Raw genomic sequence first — 20,520 nt, 5'->3', positions numbered from 1 at the left:
AGAAGAATCACAAGTTCAAAGCCAGCCTCAGCAACTTATTGAGACCCTGTCTTACAATAAAAAATAAAAAGGGCTGGGGAGGTGGTAAAGCACCCCTGAGTTTAATCCCCAGTACCACACTCTGTGCCTTTGAGTGTGCTTTCCTGAATAAATTTGTGATTGTGCCTTTTCTAATGTATCCTGAATTTTTTTTCTGCAAAGTATGTCAAGAGCCTGCAGGGACCAAGTTGAGGTCTCCTCTCTTCTGGGCGAACTTCTCAGACTTCTATTTGGTGACAAGAGGGAACACCGGTTTCCCAAGAAAAGCAGGTGCTGAAAGCTGAGATCCGTGTTCTTCCCCTTCTTGATCCTCCATGGGTTGGGATGGCGCTTCAGGAAGTGGGCATTCACGGGGGAGAAAGGAAAAAGCCTCCTCACCAAGCTATTCCTGGCAGCTGAGGAGCTTGCACATACCAGCCCTACTTCATGGCAGGGTACATTCTCACGCAAGGAGTCTGCGAGATTTTCCTTTCTTCTCTGGAGTGCCCTGGGTCAGATGGCCTCTTAGATTTATCTCATCATTGTGTGGACCCAGGGACATGCAGCGAAGCACGGTGGAATCGGTCAGGCCTGAGATGGATTATTTCTCTGTGACTTTGAATAGCTACCTTAACCTCTAAGCCTCCATATCCACATCAGTAAATTAGAGGTTTTATAGCTGCCTCCTAAAGGTCCTGATGATATTAAACACATGCAAAGCACTTCATACCACGCCTGTCCCAAAGCCAGTATGTATCTAATTAGCGGCTACTCAGGGATACTAGTGCCCATGGCAGAGACCTGATGACTGTTAGCTTTTTTCCTCTGCAGCCCTGGGGTAGAAAATCCAGCTCCACTGGACCCTTTTTCTTTCTTCCCTGAGGGGATGGACAGCACACAGCACGAGTGAGTGGGCAGAACTGCTGCCTTCTTTCTGGAAGCTACTTCCTTTGCCACCACCACTTGGCTCCCTGGTCCCTGAAAACAGCCGGGATTTGCAGGCAGGGCTGAGGCAGGGCTGGCTGGCTGATTTCCTCACCGCAGTGGTTCAGTGCATTTGGGTTGGCAGTGGGAAGATTGCCCGTTCAGGGAAGAAGAGAGCCTGAGAAACGTGACACGGGGTCATGATGGTGAAAAGGCCACCATGAGATTTTTTTTTTTTTTTGTACTGGGGTTGAACTCAGGCAATGCAGGCCCCCAGGTGGGGAAAGAGGGGAAAAGACAGGTTAAAAGCCAAGGAGAGAAGATAGCTGGATACAGGCCTTGAACAGCTTCTTTTGCTTCCCACATGTGTGAGCTATAATGTGCCCTCATGCCATTGAAGACAGGTGACAACAGGATGGGAAATCCTAGAGCCCCTGCAGGCTGCCTATGTAAACCATCCATGCTGTTCAACTGATGTAGGCACCAGTTGGGGACCCAGCTCTGGGCTCCCTTACCATACCTTCCTCCCTCCTTAAGGGCAGGGAGCAAAAGCTTGCTCTTTACCCACGGCCCCTGCTGGTCCCTGTGTCTACTCCCAAAGAAGACTTTGGAAGCTTTTCCACAGATGCAGGTCATGGGCCACAGAGCTGCATTTTTTCTCTATTTGAAAATGGGAGAGTGGAGAAGATGGCAAGAAAATGAACCCTAAAATGCCCAGTACATTTTCTTCTCCAATTCTGGAGTCACCCAGGCCACAGACAGTACTGGATTGCAAGAGGGACCAGCAGGATCTGCAGGGCAGGAGGCAATCTACCGTGTGTGGGGGTGCAAGGTGGCTGGGTGGCGTACATAGCATGAGGTGACAGCAGATTTCCCAAGGTGCTCCTCTTACCCAAACCTACAGGTATGTTTCCAGGCCTCAGATATCTGAGTTTGGGCAGCAATTCTCAAGTTCTAGGAGGTCATTACCAGATTTGAAGAGGACAGTGTGGGCATGGGAACTTCTAAAAAGGACACGTGCTATCACTGTGCATCGAGGAAAGAGAAACCCATGGACTGTGGACTGACTACACTTTCCACACTGGAGCACATCGGTTGAGTGTGAGTCCCCTGGGTGACCAACTCTCCTGCCTACTGTCCTCCCCTCTCCAAAACATGGTGAAGAGACAGGTCTTTGGGAATAGCTGGAATCTGTGAGGTATTTCTGTGTACATGGAAGAGAGTGAGTGGTTGATAGGTTTGGAAATACCTAGAGAGGGTCCTGTTGTAATTCTTGCAACTCTCCTCTATTTCAAGTGGCTCCCCCAGGGCTGGTCTGTTTATTCCTCTTTCATGGTCCCTTGGGGCTCAGCCTCTGTCCTGGGCTCCTTCACTCTTCCTCTCTATCATTCGACTTCCATGCAGTGGAAGCCTTAAAACTACAGATGACACCCGTCAACCTTGCAATCACTTTTCCTTGCACTTAGGAGGTGCAAGCCTCCTAAGCCTGCTCCCTGGGGGGCCTGGCCTCCACTCTCATCCCCTGCCTGGTCGTGCCCTACTGTTTCCACTGGTGCCTCCCCAGTCTTGAGTCTCAGCTAATCATCACACCAGCCGGTGCGCCCCGGCCAGGCTCATCAAGCGTTTCCCAATCTTCTTTCCCCATTATCAGTCTTCTTTTCCCCCTCGGGAGGGGGACACTTTCCCCCTAATTGTTCCTTTGTAAAAAAAATTATTGTGATTCTTTGCCAACAGAATTAAGATCATTCTGTTGACAACATCCAAAGAATCACTATCAGGAGCCAGGTGAACATAGGCCTTCTTTCCATCAGGCCTGATCAGGGTGCTGACCTTGGCCACATCAACCTCACAAAGCTTCTTCATAGCCTGTGTGATCTGCTGCTTGCTGGCCTCAGCATCCACAGGGAACAGTCTTCTGTCTTCCCCATGGCCGACTCTGGTTGGGGAACCTGATGGCATGCAGGTCGAGCCTCTTGCCTCTGGGAGGGGAGTGCTCTTCCACAGCTATTTGGGCAGCTGGAAGGCAGAGGGCATGCAGATCTTTTTGTAGCTGTGGCCGCCTTTCAGTACTGCCTTCTTAAGAGTCCAAACCTTTGCTTTGGCTTCAGTTTTGGGACCGTGAGGAGCTTCCTTCTTTGCCCTCAGTGTCATGATGGTGAAAAGGCCACCATGGGGTTTCTCTAAGGCCACCATGAGGTTTCTCCAAGGCCACTATGAGGTTTCTCTTTTATTTTTTTTGTACCGGGGATTGAATGAACTCAGGGACACTTGATCACTGAGTCACACCCCCAGCCCTTGTTTGTATTTGATTTAGAGTTAGGGTCTCACTGAGTTGCTTAGCATTTCACTTTTGTTGAGGCTGGCTTTGAACTCAGGATCCTTCTGCCTCAGTCTCCCAAACCACTGGGATTACATGCGCTGGCCACTGCACCCGGCTCCCCCATGAGATTTTTTTTTTTTAATATTTTTTGTGTCAATGGGTCTTTATTTTATTTATTTTTATGTGGTGCTGAGGATTGAATCCAGTGCCTCACACATGCTAGGCAAGCTCTCTACCACTGAGCCACAGCCACAGCCCCCCACCATGAGATTTTAACACCATAAATATACTGTATATCTCTTCATATACTGTATGCATATATCCACACAGAAGTGTTGTTTTTTTTTAAGTTTACTCCCATTGAGTACATGTGTCCTAGCTAACATGACACCAAGCCTCCTGCCCCCAGTTTTCCATCACCCTTTCTTTGGTTTATTTTAGCTGACTTTGGGGAAATTTGCCCACACTAGAATGTGAACTGCAAGGCAAGACAAGCCCTGTCTCTTTTGTTCATTATTGTCTCCCCAGCAATACTGGTGACACTGGCTCTCGATGAACATGGAGATGCTATTTAGAGATGTTTGGATGCTGATCACAGAGAGGTGAGCAGTGAGAGGCTGAGGGCTCAGAACCTGAGGGGCTTCAGAGGAAAGGTAGAGGGTCACAGTGGAGGGGAGCTCAGGCACCTTCCTGGCCTTCAGTGGAGTGTGACAGGAGGAAAGCCTGTGAGATACACAGAGATGGGACCCTGGCTCTAGGGCCATTTCTGCTTTTTAGAATACTGGTGCATTTTTTATTAAAGAAGAGAATAAAGCATTTGTAAATATATTTCTCTCACGTATACTTCAAAGGAGACGCTGGTCGGCGGCTACAGAGCTGGGGAGCAAACAGGCCAGAGCTTACCCCTTCCCCCAGATGACAGAGACATACAGAGGGCTAGGAACTGCCCAGCCCCAAAAGACAAAAGGTTCCAAGTTGCACAAACAGAAGACCCAGCCGCCAGCTCACATCACAGTGCCGCCCAGAGCAAGGTGGCATCCCGAGGGATGTCAGGTATGCTTGTTAAGAAACCCCTTTACCCATTAGAAATAAATAAGGCATGAAGGTTCCCGCTGGGCTCCCAGCACAGAAGCCAGAGCCACGGCCTTCCACTGGATTGTATGGCTCCTTCAATTTCTAGGGTCTCAGGAGGATGACTAAAGAACAAGAAACCCTGAAGGACTGCCGAGGACAAGCTGGGGACCTGGGCATCTCTTAGCTGAAACTTGACTAAGACTCTGAAGTCTTAAACCAAAAGATGGAACCTCTGACCCAGCTGGGGCTTCAAACACCCTCCACAAAGTTGGGAGGTAAAGAGCAGGCATTTTGCAGGTGGGAGGGCGGGAAATCATTCCTCATCCCCGACCCAATTCAGTACTACTTCATGTGCAGTGAGAGTCTCGGGTGAAGGGGAATAGGGATGGACACTGGGGCCACTGGTGGCCCGTGTCCAGGACATTCTGAGGGCAGCAGGTATGACCTGTGCCAGGCTGGCCTGTGGGGAGCGTGGAGTGAATGAGACGTCATGGTCCCTGAGATGGGGCAGGTGCAGAGAAGGGAGGCAGAGGCGATATACAGACATGGGCTCTCCACCATCCGGCCCCTGGAAGGCTGAATGCCCAGAAGGCATTTCTGGGGCTAGAGCTCAAGGAGGCTGGCTGAGGGAAACAGGGTACCACTCATGTATGGCTGTCGAGGGGCTCCCTCTTCCCCTCTTCTGATTGGCTACAGTTCTGCGATGGGCAAGGGGTCCCTGCCAGGGTTGGAGTGGGGGACACTCAGGACCTGGCTGAGCCTTTCTGCTCTGCAAGGCAGGGGCTATCTGTGACCTGTTCAGGACTCTGGGGGTAGGGACAGCTGGTGCTAAGGGAATGACAGCAAGTCACGGCTGGCAAGAAGCAGTGGGTGGTCCAGGAGACCCCAGGAACCATCAATAGCTGGCTCTGGGGGTCCCCTTTCAAGTGTTTCCAGTTGTGGCAAGGGGTCAAGGCGACCTTGCATTGCAAATCTCTCAGAAAAACTGAACTTTGGGGGTGGGGAAACCAACTGATCCGGAATGGCTTTCAGAAACTGGGCCATAGATCTAAGAGTGAGGCCCAGGGTCTGGAAGCCAGGGCCAGTGGAGCTGGGGAAACCCCAGTGGAGGGGGGAATGTTTGGCTTTGAAACTGAGTTCAGGCTGAAGCTGGTGGCCAAGAACTCGCAGGAGGTGGGACGAGTTGGCTGTTCCATCAACGGGGAACATGCAGTGTTCCCAGATCAGAGGGGCCCCCTTCCTCGGGCCCTCTGGAGTGGCCACCTGCTGTGATATATTGCTGCTAAAGGGCTCTCTTACTCACTGTAGGCTATGTAGTCCAGGCATGAGGGACCCCATGGCCTGGAGCCCAGGGGAAGCGGCAGACCAGAGAAGGGTCACTTGCTGCTGTGTGTCTTAACTTTGGTGGAGTTGATGTCGGCCTTGGTCTTCTGGATCCTGGCGAAGATCTCTTTGAAGAGTGCCTTGTACTCGGGCTGGCTCTGCTCCAGCCGCTTGTCCACGGCCTCCACATGCTGGCTCAGGCTCTTCTCACCTGCCTTGGCCTCCCCCTGGCCCTCCTCGCCCCCCCGCAGGTCCCTCCATGAGCTGTCCCGGGAGATGGGCCGCGAGGTCTGCACGCCCGTGTGCCGCACACCAGCCCCGTGCTGCCGGCACTTGCTCAGCAGCTCCTCGTACTTCTCCAGCAGCGCGTGGTACTGCTCATCCACCTCCCGCAGGATGGACATGCCCCGCCGGCGCACGCTGTTGGCGTGCAGCGTGAGGTTGCCTGCGTGCCTGCTGGCTGGGTCTTTGGCCACAATGGCATTGAGAGCCGTGTCGCTGCAGCTCTTACGCACCGCGTGGCCGGGGGAGGCAGCAGGTGAGGAGACACCGTCCTGGGCACCAGAGTCATCTCCGATGCCCGGCTGGGGATCGTCAGATTCAGGGGCCTGGGTGAGGGGTGCCAGCAGGGCCTCAGCCAGGTGGTCATCCCGGCCCAGCAGGTAGGTCTTGGCTTGCTTCATCTGCTGCAGCTCCAGCAGCTCGGCCTCCAGCTCCTGCACGCGCAGGCGGCAGCCCTCCATCTCACACAGCTGCCGCTCCAGCTCCGTGTACTCCTGCAGCACCGCAGTGTACTCGCGCTCTGCCCGCTCCTTGCGCTGCCGCTCCTGGCTCACCTGGGAACGCAGCACTCCCACCAAGGTCTGCAGCCTCTCATTCTCCTGCTCCAGGGGCCGAGGGCCCAGCTCCAGGGAGGAGCTGTGCAGGCGAAAGGCATCCTCGCACCTGCGAGAGGAGTGAAGGTAGGTGGTCATCTCCAAAGCTCCCAAGCCCAGGCTCAGACACTTACACCTTGCTTCTGCCTGGGCTGTCTCTGCTGTCTACTGCTCTCCACCCTACTCTACCATCCCCCCCCCCGGGGGGGGGCACCACTATGGACAGCCTCAGCAGGGCCCCTGCTCTCCTAAGCCCAGCAAAGGGAGGCACCCAGCAAGATGCAAAGTGTGTGGCCAGGGGCCTCCTCAGGCTTTTTCCTTTGTTGGTGCCAGCCAGGTAGTAATCCATCTCCCTTCCCCTGGCCCCTCAGCCGCTCTGTTGCAACCCTGGGGTGCTGCGGTTTTCATAACCTTGCTCTTCTTTATTAAACCCCTTCCATTACTCTGTGCAAAGACCATTACTGAAACACACACTAAACACGCAGTCTGTTCCCTGCCCCACCTCTGGCGCTGGGGATGGAACCCAGGGCATTTCCAGTGGTAGGCAAGTAAGTGCTCCACCACTGAGCTACACACCAGCCCTGTGTTCTTCTTCTTCTTTTTTTTTTTTTGGCACAGGGGAGTGAACTCCGGGGCGCTGGTCCACTGAGCTATATCCCCAGCCCTATTTTTGTATTTTTTTTAGAGGCAGGGTCTCACTGAGTTGCTTAGCACCTTGCCCTTACTCAGGCTGGCTTTGAATGCGTGATTCTCCTGCCTCAACCTTCCAAGCTTCTGGGATAACAGGGAAGTGCTACCACACCTGGCCAACTCTCTATTCTTATATTAACCCATTTGGTCCCATCATCCCAGAAGTAGAATGTCTATAAAAACTTAAATATAGTATACAATAATAATACAATTACTTTATACTGTAATAATTAATATATTAATTAAGGTCAATCAAATAATAATATACATAGGCTCTAGATTATTATTTCCAACCTATTTTAATACACCTGCATCAATTTCACTGAAATATTCACAGAATTAAAAACTTGGGACTTACTGGGTTAAATGATCATTGATCTTAGATTTAATGAGATCTGAAAGGTACGGTGTTTAACCCATATTGGGTTAGAAACCTGACCATGCCTATTAATAAATACGAGACCTTGGATAAGATATGTAACCTCTGAGCTTCAATTTTCTAGTCTAAATAATAGGTATAATAAAATAATACGCTTCAGAGTAGACAATGAGAATTAAACCAATAGTGTAGTGGTACACAGCCAGTGCTCCATAAATGCAGCTGCTGTGATTGTCGCAGCAGTCTCTCCCATGGCCTGGACAAGGCACCAGCCTTCCTTCCCACCTGCCTCTTGTCCCAGCTACCTACCGCGGGCTGGTGCACAGCTCCTTGAGGCAGGGGAAGGTGTGGATGGTGCGCCTGCGTTCCCGCTTCTCCCGGCGCACGCGCAGCTGCTCCAGGTCGCGCAGCTGTTCTACCTGGGCCTGCAGCTCCTCCACCTGGGCCTGCAGGCGCTCGATGGTCTCAGTCAACCTGGCGTGGGGTGGACACATACATAGGAAAAGTTTTAAAGGGATGGGGTGGCCCTCACTGCAGCTCTGGATCCCTGCAGATGGAGGGACATGGGGTTGGGCACTGACAGGTCACTTTGAACCTTGCTCCCTGGTGCTGAGGTCAGATGGAGAACTGTCTGCATCCCAGAGGAGACACCCTTTCTCACACCTCCCAGGCCAAGCTGATCACTCTGAGCTACCCCAGTTCCTATACAGGCCTCTGTCACTTATCATCCTACTCTGCAGTATGATATTTACACATCTGCTTTCCCCCCCAGCTGAGGACTCCAAGAGGCAAGACAGTGTACCCCACAACCTGTGTACCCCGCCATGGTATCCCCAGAGTCTAAAACCCAGCCTGGTGCCTACTTGATGCTTAAAGAAGGGTTGCAGGCCAAATGTTAAACCACGCAAGATGGACTCGGACAAACTCACTACCATCTGGGGCTCCTCGGCCTGGGCCTCTAGCCGCACCAGCCCCTGTGCCCTCCTGCTCCCAGCCCTGGGCCTCTCCCTCGCCCGCAGCCTCAGCCCAGCCCTCACCCATGGATCTTCTGCTGGGCGGCCTTACTATCCAGCACCAGCCTCTGGTTGGTCAGCTCCAGGTCCCGGGCTGTCAGGTCCAGCTGCTCATACACTTTGGCGTGCTGTTCGTTCACATGCCGCAGTGTGTCCAGCTGCTTGGTCAGGTACTAGGGGAGAAGGGGAAGTTGGAGCTGACTTTTAGAGCGGGGCAGGGGGAAGTGTATGTCTTTGCATTCCTCCCAATCCTAGGTACAGTTTTGTTTGGAGGTATTTGTCTTCAGTTGAGTAGGGATAGAGTCAGTGGAGCAATGGAGCTGCGTGGAATCGTTGTGCAGGTTGTGAACTGCCCAAGGCTGTTGAACCAAGGCTGTGTCTGTTAAGAGGGTTGCTTTGGCAAAATTGCACAAAGACATACCCTTGATGGTGGAGGAAAGCATGTCCAGGGCCCGAGGCCCCTTACCTCGATCTCCTGCACTTGCTCCTCGTTGGTGGAGTACATCTGCTGCAGGGACTCCTCCAGTTCCTTGTTCCTCTCCAGCAGGGTCTTCCCCAGCTCTGCAGCCAGGTGCAAGTCTGGGGAGGTGGAGGGCAGGGAACACAGCAGTATGAGAGAGGGCCGCCATTCCCCTTCTCTCACTCATTCTGGGCTGGGTCCCAAGACTCCAAGGCCACCACAACACAGACTGCCCTAAGGGAGTCTCGTGGAGGCCAGGAGCTAAGTCTTGCATTGCTGCCACTTACATCTTAAATGTCCATTCCTCAGACATACCCTGTGTCCTCCTTCAAGTCTGTGCTTAGTCACTTTCTGGGGGGGGGGGGTCTTTCCGCAAACATGTGATTTCAAGTCACAGCCTGCCTTGCCCCACAATCTCTCCTCCACTTAATTTTTCTCTTTAGCATCATCTAACTTACCAAACAAGATGCTCATTGATCTAGTTCATTTCTGCTACTGATTGTGAACTCATGAGACAGGAATTTTTAAAAATGACTATCTCCAGACAATACCTGGTACAGAGCAAGTGCACAACAAATCCTTTTCAAAAAGAACGAGTAATTGAAATATGCTAAGTGCATTTCTTTTCCTTTTTTTTTTTTTTTTTTGGGTGCTAGGAATTTAAACCCAGGGGTGCTTTACCACTGAGTTACATCCTCAGGCCTTTTTCTTTCTTTCTTTCTTTCTTTTTTTTTTTTTTTTTGTTTTGAGACAGAGTGTTACTATGCTGTTGAGGTTCTTGCTAAGTTTCTGAGGCTGGCCTAGACTTGCAATCCTCCAGTCTCAACCTCTTGAGTAGGTGAGACTACAGGCATGCACCACCATGCCTGTACCAAATGCATAGATAAACATAGGGGCAAAGTGCCCTGGGACAACAGGTAAGAGAGCTTCACTGTTCCTGGGGATGGCAGGAGGCTCAGACAAATGGGCCACTTTCAGGTTTTTCTGTTTTGTTTGATTCTGGGGTTTGAATCCAGGGCCTTATGCATGTTAGGCAAGTCAGTTGGGTTTTGAAGGGTGAGTAGGAACTTCCTGAGATACAGAGAGGACAGGCTACTGGATTTGGGTGAAGATTCAGAATTTCTTTTTACTTTTGGTACTTAACCAGGGGTGCTTAACCACTGATCAACATCCTCAGCCCTTTTTTACATTTTACTTAGAGACAGGTCTCATTGAGTTGCTTATGGCCTTGCTAAGTTGCGGAGGCTAGCTTTGAACTCATGATCCATCTGCCTCTGCCTCTGCCTCCTGAGCCACTAGGATTACAGGTGTGCACCACCACACCTGGTGTAAGATTCAGAATTCTTTGGTCTAACTTTTTCATTTTATGGATGACAGGTAGGAGAGGGAAGAGTGACTTGCTCAAGGTCATGAGCTGATTTCAAGTGTCCTTACCCTAATTGGGTACCATGTGCTAGTGGCACATGCCCCTCTCTTAAACCTTTTCCTCTTTCCCTGGGCAGCAAAAATATCCTCTTTCCCCAGCAGCCCTGGTTCTTGAACCTCGCTGGTAGAAATAACCTCCCCTCTTCTTGCCCAGGTAAATGAGCGCTATCAGAGAGGCTGGAGGGCTGGGGATGTGGCTCAAGCGGTAGTGCGCTTGCCTAGCATGCGTGCGGCCCGGGTTCGATCCTCAGCACCACATACCAACAAAGATGTTGTGTCTGCCGAAAAAACTAAAAAATAAATATTAAAATTCTCTTAAAAAAAAACCAGAGAGGCTGGAGAAGTTTGTCTTCTTTTTACAGGGATGTGTATAAGGTGAATAAAAGAAAGTGGCAGTTACAGAAATCCCTAAAAATGGAGTGTTTACCATCCTAGATATTTGGAGTGTATACCATCCTGCCCCCACAAATAAATATACTAAATATATTTATCATTTTCATTTCTAGAAAAAGACAGAAGGATGAAACTATTCTAAAATGGATTGCGGTAATAGATGCACAAATCTTTGAATAGACTAAAAGTCACTGAATTGTATGCTTTCAATGAGTGGATTGTATGGTGTATTATGCAATAAAGCTGTTTAAAAAAAATTTTTTTAGGCAGCTTAATCAGGGGACCAAGATTGATGGAAGAGAGTAAATCATTAAAGAGGTCCTTAAAGCAAGCTCAGGTTGTTTCAAATGACTGTTTTCTTTCTAAAATAGTTTCAATGTTTTTCTTTCTTTCTTTTTTCCAGTGTTTTTCTTAAGGCATGCTTGCTGCAAAATAAATAAATAAATAGAACAGTACAGAAAGGTAAAAAACGGTGATTAAAAAAATTATGGGGCTGGGGATGTGGCTCAAGCGGTAGTGCGCTCGCCTGGCATGCGTGCGGCCCGGGTTTGATCCTCAGCACCACATACCAACAAAGATGTTGTGTCCGCCGAGAACTAAAAAATAATATTAAAAATTCTTTCTCTCTCTCTCTCTCCTCTCTCACTCTCTCTTTAAAAAAAAATTACCTGAAAATATACTTCATTTGTATGCTCTTAGATCTATGCCTTGGAATACCACAAACAAATGGATGACCCAAGATGGTTATGAAAGAAGAATGTCATTTGCTAGTAATTAAAATTACACTTTGTGTGCATGAGGTGGAAGGAGAAGAAGAATGGAGTGGGAGAAAACAAGAATGTACCAGATAAAAGTGCTCTCACCATCCTCCCAAATAGTTCTCTGTGCTTAAAATATGTATAGATACAGTTTTATGTAAACAGAGTCATATTTTTTCTGTTCCTGCCTTTCTCATTTAACCATAGGGCAGGGGAGCTTTCCAAGTCAATATAGACTAACACGAGCATTTAAAGAAGATATGGAATATTTTATTGTATATATGCTCCTAAGCGGCTGTCCCTAAATAGTCCTTATTGTTGGACCTTTAGGATGTCTTCAATTTTTTCTCTATTTAAAGTGAAATGAGCCAGCTGTGGTAGTGCATGCCTGTAATCCCAGAAGCTTGGGAGGCTGAGGTAGGAGGATCACAAGTTCAAGGCCAGCCTTACAGAGATCCTGTTTTGAGAAAAAAACAATATTAAAGGTCTGGGTTTAATCCCTGCTACCAAAACAAAAGACAAAAAAAAAAAAAAAAAGAAAAAAGAAATGGGTGTTAACTTTTCATATAAAACCTTTGTGCAAATCACTGCCTGTTTCTTTAGGACACTTTCCTGGAAACAGAATTGCTGGGACAAAATGGAGGCCTTTTTGATTTATTCGGCCTAAAGCAGGAAAGCTTTAGTCTTTTTTACATTATGATGTTTCTGGAAACAGTCCTCAATCTAGGCTGATGGCATAGATCTGGATCAAAATGCGTAAGGCAGCTCCACTGGGGCTGAGATGGTGTGGTTTGGGGACTCAGCTCATTAATGCTTCCCTTCTTAGGCACAGTGATAGCTCTGGGGTCCCTAGAGGGTGGAGGGGCTTTTATTCCCTGCTGGCAGGTTTCCACTGAGCCCTGTGGTATGCAGTGGACAGGCCTGGCCTGGTGGCCTCCTCCTGGATAAGCCTGGAGAGCAGAAACAAGGGCTGGGAAGCTGAGAGCAGAGTCTGCGACTCACTTCCCACCAATCTGGGTTTGCCCTGTAAAAGCCAGAGGGGCCCGACCAGCCAGTGGCCTGCATGAAAGGCCAAGCTGCCCTTCAGGAACAAGTCTGGAGGAGAGGTTTTGAAACAGCCAGAGTGGAGCCCCCGTGGCAGGCCTAAGCCTGGAGGAGGGCCCCACCTGAAGCAGAGAACAGCTTCAGGTGTCTAATGGCATAGTCCAGAGAAAGAAAGCAGCTTTCCCTAAGAAAACAAAGCTAAATTATATAAATCATAGATAAGAGCATTTAGCCTTGAGCAATTAACTTGCTTCTGAGGATGCCAAGAAGAGCTGGTTACCTAATATAAACTGGTAAGGGAACAAGAACACGTGCTGTAGTAATTGATAAACTGTAACTTGAGCAAAAGTCTGGAGGTGTTTACAAGGCGTGAAGTTTGATGTAGTGATTGGAGAACTACTGCCTTGTGTTAAGTCATGTGCTTGGTAGGAGGTGGGATCCCAGCAAGACCGCCCCAAGGTGGGGTGACAGTGAGCATTCAGCTCACCCCTGCGTGGTAGCAAGTAATTCGGGTATAAATGCAATAGAACAGAAGGCCTTCCTCCTAAATGTCTCCCCGCTTGGAACCATCTAGCGGTCTGTGAACAGGCCATTGCTCTTAATACCAGCTCTGCATGGAGCTGCTGCAGCTGAACCAGAATCCACAACATCAGAAGGGGGGTGAAGAAGAAAGGCCATGTGCAGGTGAGCACCATGCTCCTCCCTCCAGGTGAGCTCCTACCACTGCGGGCTGGGGCACTGTTCCCCGTGTGGTGTGTACAGGGCAGTATACACCATACTGGGGATAGCACAGATGGCCCTGCAAAGGCAGGGAATGTGACCTGGGCCACCTAGCAGTTCAAGAATAGGGAGGAAAGGAAACATAATGGAAGCTTTGGGAGTGGGAGAGGAGAATCTCCGACTGATTCAGGGAAACTGGATCGCAGTGCAAGCTAAGTACTCAAAGCTGCCAGAGGGATCACAGGAGTCTGGAAGCTGCAGAGCAGGGGACTGAGTGGAGCCAAGTGGTGGGAAAGGACACCAGCTTGCTGAGGACTGCTGTTGGCTCCAGGCTCTGGGGAGGGTGGCCTGAGAGCAGGAGACTGTGGGAGCTGGCTAAGCAGGATCTAGGAGCCCAGGGACCAACAGACTATCACAGCCAGATCAGTGGGCCACACTGGACCAAGCTGGGGAAGGTCCTGAGTTTGGGTTGACACCTCCTGACCAGAATCTGTTTTTTTTTTTTTTCCTGGGGTCTCTTTCAGAGGACTTCAGTGGTTTTCTTTTTTTTTTTTTTAATATTTATTTATTAGTTATTGGCGGACACAACATCTTTGTTTGTATGTGGTGCTGGAGGACCAAACCTGGGCCGCACGCATGCCAGGTGAGCGCGCTACCGCTTGAGCCACATCCCCAGCCCCATTCAGTGGTTTTCTATGAGGCAATACCCGGAGGCCTGAGTGGGAATGGCTGGGGGGACCCAGGAGATATTTTTTTGGAAAGAAATCTGGAAATTCTGTGCTCCTTCTGGCTGTGTCGGATGGGGCATGTCTGACTCCAGGACAGAGAGGTGGGAAAGGGAGAGGGAACGGGCACAGAGAAGAGGAGACGGAGGAAAAGGGTGTGGGCCCAGAGTGGAGGACACCTGATATATATAACCCAGCATGATTGTGGGGTCCTGCTACAGCCCTCGGGGCACAAATGTCAGCAACTCAGGGTCCACACTATTGGAATCTGGTCACCTTTAGGGCAAACAGGGTAGAGGAGGGACATCCCTCCCCTTGCCATCTCAGATCCCTCCCCAGAGGCCGAAGACTCAAGGACAGGCTGGGCAGGAGAGGAGAGGGTCATTGCCTGTCTGGGACTTCAAATCTGTGACTCAGCAGCCATCTCTCAGCCTGGACAGAGATGTCCACAGGGCCTGCCATACTGGTCCAAGGTGGGGGAGGGAGGTGGGCAGAGAGAGCCTGTGCTTAATAATTAATGGCTTTTTTCTATTTTTACAGGTGCTTGAGGCAGTGGGCAGAGGGAACACGGTGAATCTAAAGACCTCGCCTGTCCCAATCACCTCCTTCCACCGGGACAGAGAGCATCAAAGTCAAACAGGATCTCTGTGGTCACTTTGCTGGAGAGTGAAGTCAGGACTTGCCCTGGGGCATGGGAAACGGGCATGGAAGGAGAGGTGGCTGATGAGAAAACTATTCCCAGGCCACTGCAGGCCAACAGGGAGCAATTCGGAAGAAGAGTGTTCAGGTACTGGGAGGAGGGAAGGAGGAAAGGGCCCCTGACCCCCATGTGGCTGCTCTCTGGCTGGCCACCCTGCTCCACATTCAGCTCTCTGTGTGCCCTTAGGGGGCAGGGAGGGGGCTATCGCCCCAGCAGCTGCACCCAGGACTTCCTCTGTCCCCCACTCCACTTGCCTGTCTTTTTACAAGCCTCTAAGCCTGATACTAGCATCCCTTCTCCCTAGAATGCCTTCCCCTTCCTTCCTTCACTTCCTGGCTCAAAGGAGCTTTGGCATAAACCTTTTTGAGTCTCTGCTCTCACTCTCTCTGGGCCAAGGGGTTACAGGACTCCTTGCACTGTGATGGTCATTAATTTGATCCCACTGGTCTCCTTGGCTGGAGCGTGGGGTCCCCTAAGGGCAGAGACTATATCCCTAGGTTCAACATGGCACCTGGCCCATGGCAAACAGACATCTTGTTTGGGGTGAAAAGCTCCAGTTTCTTCTGAGACTATCTCATTGCTGGTTCCCCTCATTCCTGGGCTCCAGCTCCCACTGAGGGTGCTGACCTAGCCACAAGCCAGCAGGGAGAGAAGCTGGGCCTGCAGTGCCCATCCCCCACCCAGCCCCAGAGCAGAGCTGCTCAGCCCTGCTGGAATCTCAATACCTCTCCCTTCCTCAGAAGCTGCACAACTCCCAAGCTCCTTCCTCTCACATCTGGGACGGGCATGGTGCCAAATCTTGGTTAAGGGTGCAGGAACTTAATGATACTGCATTAGTATCAGCATCTGCCTTCCAGAGAGGCCATCTTCCCCAGAACTCCAGTTTCCAACCTTTCCTTCTAAGCCTGCTTCTTCCAGGAAGTCATCCCATAATGCTGTACTACCTATTTTCTTAGTTACAAGTAGGCCTCCTCCACTCACCAAGAATACTGAGAGGGTCAGGGCTGTGATTGTTGCCAGCTCCTAGGATGGTGTCTGGCACTTAAGTGAGACCCATAGGTGTTTGTGCCTAGGATGGGGAAGAAGGGCATCACAGTCAATGTAGGCCATCTCACTGGGAGGCCGAGGCTGGAGTCCCGGGTACTGAGCATGGCAGGGTATATAGCCCAGAGCCCGCCATCCCACATGGTCCGCTGAGAACCTGATTAGCCCATAGTCTAAGCATAAGGACAACACTTCATCTGCCTGTGAATCTTGGCAGCGTAGGAAGTGGGTCAGGCCCAGGACACAAAGCTTCTAGGACTTGGGTGGATGCTTCCCTTCCAGGCAAAGCAGGAGCGCAAGTGCCCAGGGATGGAGACCAGGGTGTGACGGCACACATTGCACGGCTTGTGTCCATATCCTTTAGGCATGCCTGTGGCCATGGGAAGGTCATTTCTCCCTGGACATACTTCCTGGCCCCCTCCAGATCTCATCACCCAAGAATGAGGCACCTTGGGGGAGGACAGCATGGATTTGACTCCACTCCAGCAAACCTTGGCGCTGACCCTCTCAGGCCTCCTCCTTCCTGTCCCAACAGCCCTGCTCCTCCCTCCTCCTCGCAGTGATGTCACTTTGGCCACCTCATCACCAGCTCCTAACCCCCTTCCTGTGGCCCCCTCTTCCTCAGATGAGAGGCTGGTGGATGTGGCTCTCCTTATTCAGGCTCTAACTCGGCACTGGGAATTACCTAAAGGGGCCCCCTCCAAACCCTGAGCCACTGGGAGGGGCCCCAGGGAAAGGAAGCATTGGGAGACTCTTTCCTCATGAAGGCAGATAGAAGACTCCACTTTCCCCTTCTCCACCGGCATGGTCCCTGCACCATCCCCTCCCTGGGTAAAAGGGAAGCGAGTTGGGGAAACTTTCTGTGAGTCTCAGAGTTTAGATATCCTGGAGGGACAGGTGCTGCTAGATTTGGAACGAGACGACTCCCCTCTACATACAGCACCCTCCGAGCAAAACATACCATTAGCTCCCTGCCACCTTCCAAAGACCTTCAGCCAGTACCCAGGCCTCTAACAACACCAGGGGCATCTGGGCAGTAGCTGACCGCAAGATGAGGTGGGCGAGCTGGATGATGGATGCTCAGTCAGCTGGTGAAATAGAAAGACCACCTCCATCCCCTTTTGCTGCTCCATCAGGCGACTAGTCTGGGTCTCTCGGGCAGCGCCCCTCTTTCCACGTCCCCATTCTCCAGACGCATCACTGCTCAGAGTCGGGCTCACTAGGTCCAGCCCAGCCTTTCTTGGGGTGATGCCGCCCGACAATGGAGTAACGGACCCCCGCTTCCCCGCTTCCCTCCCCGCCGCGCTCACCCTGCTCCAGATCCTGCTGGTCGTACCAGGGCTCCTCTTCCTCTGCGAAGTCCTCCATCCTGGTGGCTCTCCGCATGGCCCCGCCGGCGGCAGTGGGCGGGCGCTGCGGTGGCGCGGCTCAGGGCCGGGGCGCGGGGTCCGGGACAATGCAGCGGAGGCGGGACGAGCCTCCCGCGACGTGGACTCGGGCTGCAGCGCCCCCGCCCGCGCCGCGCCCCCTAGCCATCGGCTGCGAGCCGGGAGCCCACGCGGGGCCTGGAGCACCGCCGCGGTCCCGCCCGGCCGGGGTCCCGCGGAGCCCCGGGGCGCCGGGCTGCTGCGGCACAAAGGGTGGAGGGGTGGAGACGACGGCGGGGATGGCGGCAGGGAGGGCCCGGGGCCGCCGTCAGGTCTGGGGCGCTAGGAGCGTGCGGGTGTCGCAGCGGGCACCCCGTGTTCGGCTCTGGCCTGAGCTGTCCCCGGCCCGCCCGGCGACACCCAGAGCCGCGGCTGCATCTTGGCCCTGCAGCTTCCCGAGCTGCCAGCTCCGTGGGGCGGTGCCTGCCGCCGTTGGCCAATCAGGAGGTGTATGCAAAGCTAGAGGCGGGGCCAAGGGTGGGACCTTCCTTGTGTCCCGGCCTGGGAGTTGCTGGATCAACCCCCTTCCTTCTTCCCTCCATGTCCGACTTCATCAGTTCACTGCTCTCTGGAATTATTTTGTTTACCTGTTGTTGTCTCTTCTTCTAGATCTCCTGGAAACAAGGATCTTGTTTACTGCGGGTCCTCAGCGCGTAGAACCGGCGGGCCCACTGATATCTTCCATGGACATTCTTTGAATAGTGTTAATTTACAATTACCTTTAAGAACTTGAGTGCTTAAAAGACCAAAGCCAAAAACTGAAGGCTGGGAGTGACAAATTTTGAGGATGTGTTACTTGCATTCTGTGCTTTTCTCTTTAAATTTCTATTTCCCTTCCTGCGGACCCATACCTATATCCGATTATGATAAAGCCACATTGTTTCACCTATCCAAGCATTCTTTCCTTTAAAGGAATTTTCAAACTCAAACATCCATGTAATCCATTTTTATTGCGGCCCAGCATGGGCTAGCATTGTTGAGGCACTGAGTTTCTCCAACTCAGAATTTATGTTGCGAAATATCCAGCAAAGGATTTGTGTCCAAAATAGATGAACATTTCAAATCCTTAGGAGAAAACTGTGAAAGACATCTGCTCATTGGCGGAAACCTCCAAAACTGGGCCAAAATAAACCTTTATAAGTTGATGTGTTCATCAGTTTTCTTTATTTCTTTTTTGATTGTTTGTTTTATTTATTTTATTTTATTTTATTGACCCAGGGGCACTTAACTACTGAGATATATACCAGCCCATTTTACTTTTTATTTTGAGATAGAGTTTCCTAAGTTACTCATTAAGTTGCTAAGGCTGGCTTTGAACTTGTGATCCTCCTACCTCGGCTTCCTGAGCTGCTGGATTTACAGGAGTTCGCCACCATGCTTAGCCCTTTTTTGTTTTATTTTATAGTATTTCTATCTTGTTTTCAGTATGTGAACACTGGGATGTTTTACCACTGTGTTTTATCCCTGGCCCTTTTTTATTTTGAGACGAGGTCTCACTAAGTTGCCCAGGCTGGCCTTGAACTTGTGATCCTCCTGCCTCAGCCTCTCAAATCACTGGGTAGAAGTCAGCTTCCCAGCATTATGACAAAATAACCTGAGATAAATAAGCTTATAAGGAGAAAAGTTTTCTTTTGGCTCCTAGTTTCTGTTCATGGTTTCCTTTGAGCCAATGGTGAGGCAGTAGATCATGGTGGAAGTACACAGCAGAGAAAACTGCTGCCCTCATGGCCATCAGGATGCAGAGAGACAGGAAGGCCTAAGGCCTAGCAGCCTCTTCACTGGAAGGGCACACCTCCAATGAACTTCCTTCCACCAGGCCCCACCTCTCCCAAAAGCACCACAGGATGGTGTTCCACCTTTAGCACATGAGCCTTTGGGGACATTTCCAAACCACAGCAGTATTTAGTGACAGAAAGCTGAGTAACTCATACTACCCACCCACAGTGGCAAAATATCATATGTGTGTGTGTGTGTGTGTGTGTGTGTGTGTTTTAAATAAAATACTAGTGCTGACAAGAATATTGAGCAACTGAAACTCTCTCAGGCTGTTGGTGGTATCCCAGAATGACCACCTTAGAACATTTTTGATAATATCCATGAAAGTGGAAAGAAGATATTGCAGATTGGATGCCCCAGAAACTGATCTGAGATGGAGATGAGCATGCAGGAGTGCTCTCCGGGGAAGGGGAGGAAGCAGGGTTGGGCAGAGGGAGAAGCTGGGTTGGGATGTAGCCTCAACAGAAGCCTCCCCTGATCCCTGAAGAACTCTGAATCTGGGGTGACCCTTTAAAAATATTACAAGTGGCAATGGAAAAGGAGCCTTCACATCCCCCTACTGTATGTATCAACCAGTCATCAAGTGGATGCAGGGTAACTCTGGGAATCATATGTACCCCTGACCAAAGGAGTCCTTTCCAGCTGGGGCACATACACAGAGAGGATTGGCAGCTCAGAGTGGTCAGCTAGCAGCCCTTCCAGCAGCTGGGGAATAGGTCCCGAAGCTGTGATGCAGAATGCATCACCGTGTCCACTGTATATGCAAGTTCTATAATGCAGCAATTCTATTCCTATATATGTGCAACAGAAATATGCTCTTATGTTAGCATGTAGAAGAAATGTATAAGAATGTTCCTAGCAGCATTATGCATATTAGTGCACACCGGAAATACCCATATCGGCAATTGATGAGTAAAATGTGGTATATTCATGGAATGAAACGGAATATTATAAGGTACAACTCACATATTGGGCAAAGATGCCAGGAACAAATACCTACCTGCATTCATTTCCTGTTGCTCTGTAAGAAGCTGCCTCAACTATGGTGCCTTGAAACACATATTTTCTTATGTTTTCATAGAATAGAAGGCTGACATGGATCCCACTGGCTCAGGTCAAAGTGTGGGCAGAGCTGTGTCCCTTTAAGCTCCAAGGGTGAATCTGTTTCTTTGCCTTTTCTAGCTTCTAGAAGCCACCAACCTTCTTTGACTATTGCCCTTCCACCATCTTTAAAGACAGCAACAAACAGGTGGAATCCTTTTCATGTTGCATTGCTTGGACCTCTTTTGCCACCCTCTTATAAAGACCTTTGTAATGATATTGAAAGACCTTTGATTGGTATAGGTCCTGAAAAACTCAAGGACCTATCTCAAAGTCCTTAATTTAATCACATCTGCAAAGTTCCTTATGCTGGGCAAGGTAACACATTCAG

The 20,520-nt window shown here is 50.6% G+C and overlaps 1 protein-coding gene across 1 annotated transcript; it reads right to left on the bottom strand.

Annotated features, from left to right (window-relative positions):
• Positions 1-4,087: 4,087 nt before the first annotated feature.
• Positions 4,088-17,662, bottom strand: Cdr2l (cerebellar degeneration related protein 2 like). Its single transcript, XM_026404859.2, has 5 exons — positions 17,196-17,662; positions 9,083-9,195; positions 8,641-8,789; positions 7,913-8,077; positions 4,088-6,604 (listed from the first exon to the last, which is right to left on the bottom strand). The coding sequence occupies exons 1-5, from the start codon at positions 17,269-17,271 to the stop codon at positions 5,713-5,715; spliced, it is 1,395 nt and encodes a 464-aa protein (XP_026260644.1). The 5' UTR covers positions 17,272-17,662; the 3' UTR covers positions 4,088-5,712.
• Positions 17,663-20,520: the final 2,858 nt, after the last annotated feature.

Source organism: Urocitellus parryii, chromosome 7 (assembly GCF_045843805.1).
Source record: "Urocitellus parryii isolate mUroPar1 chromosome 7, mUroPar1.hap1, whole genome shotgun sequence".
Taxonomy (NCBI): Eukaryota; Metazoa; Chordata; class Mammalia; order Rodentia; family Sciuridae; genus Urocitellus; species Urocitellus parryii.
The sequence above is the reverse complement of the archived record's forward strand: the minus strand, read 5'-3'. Positions and strand labels throughout refer to the sequence as shown.

What these genes read in the sequence shown, in the direction of transcription:
- Cdr2l (XM_026404859.2), bottom strand. Translation starts at nt 17,271, where the DNA reads ATGCGGAGAGCCACCAGGATGGAGGACTTCGCAGAGGAAGAGGAGCCC. An exon ending in AGCAAGTGCAGGAGATCGAG is followed by an intron (nt 8,790 to 9,082) that starts GTAAGGGGCCTC and finishes CTTCTCCCCTAG; the next exon opens with TACCTGACCAAGCAGCTGGA. An exon ending in GAGCTGTGCACCAGCCCGCG is followed by an intron (nt 6,605 to 7,912) that starts GTAGGTAGCTGG and finishes CTCCTCTCGCAG; the next exon opens with GTGCGAGGATGCCTTTCGCC.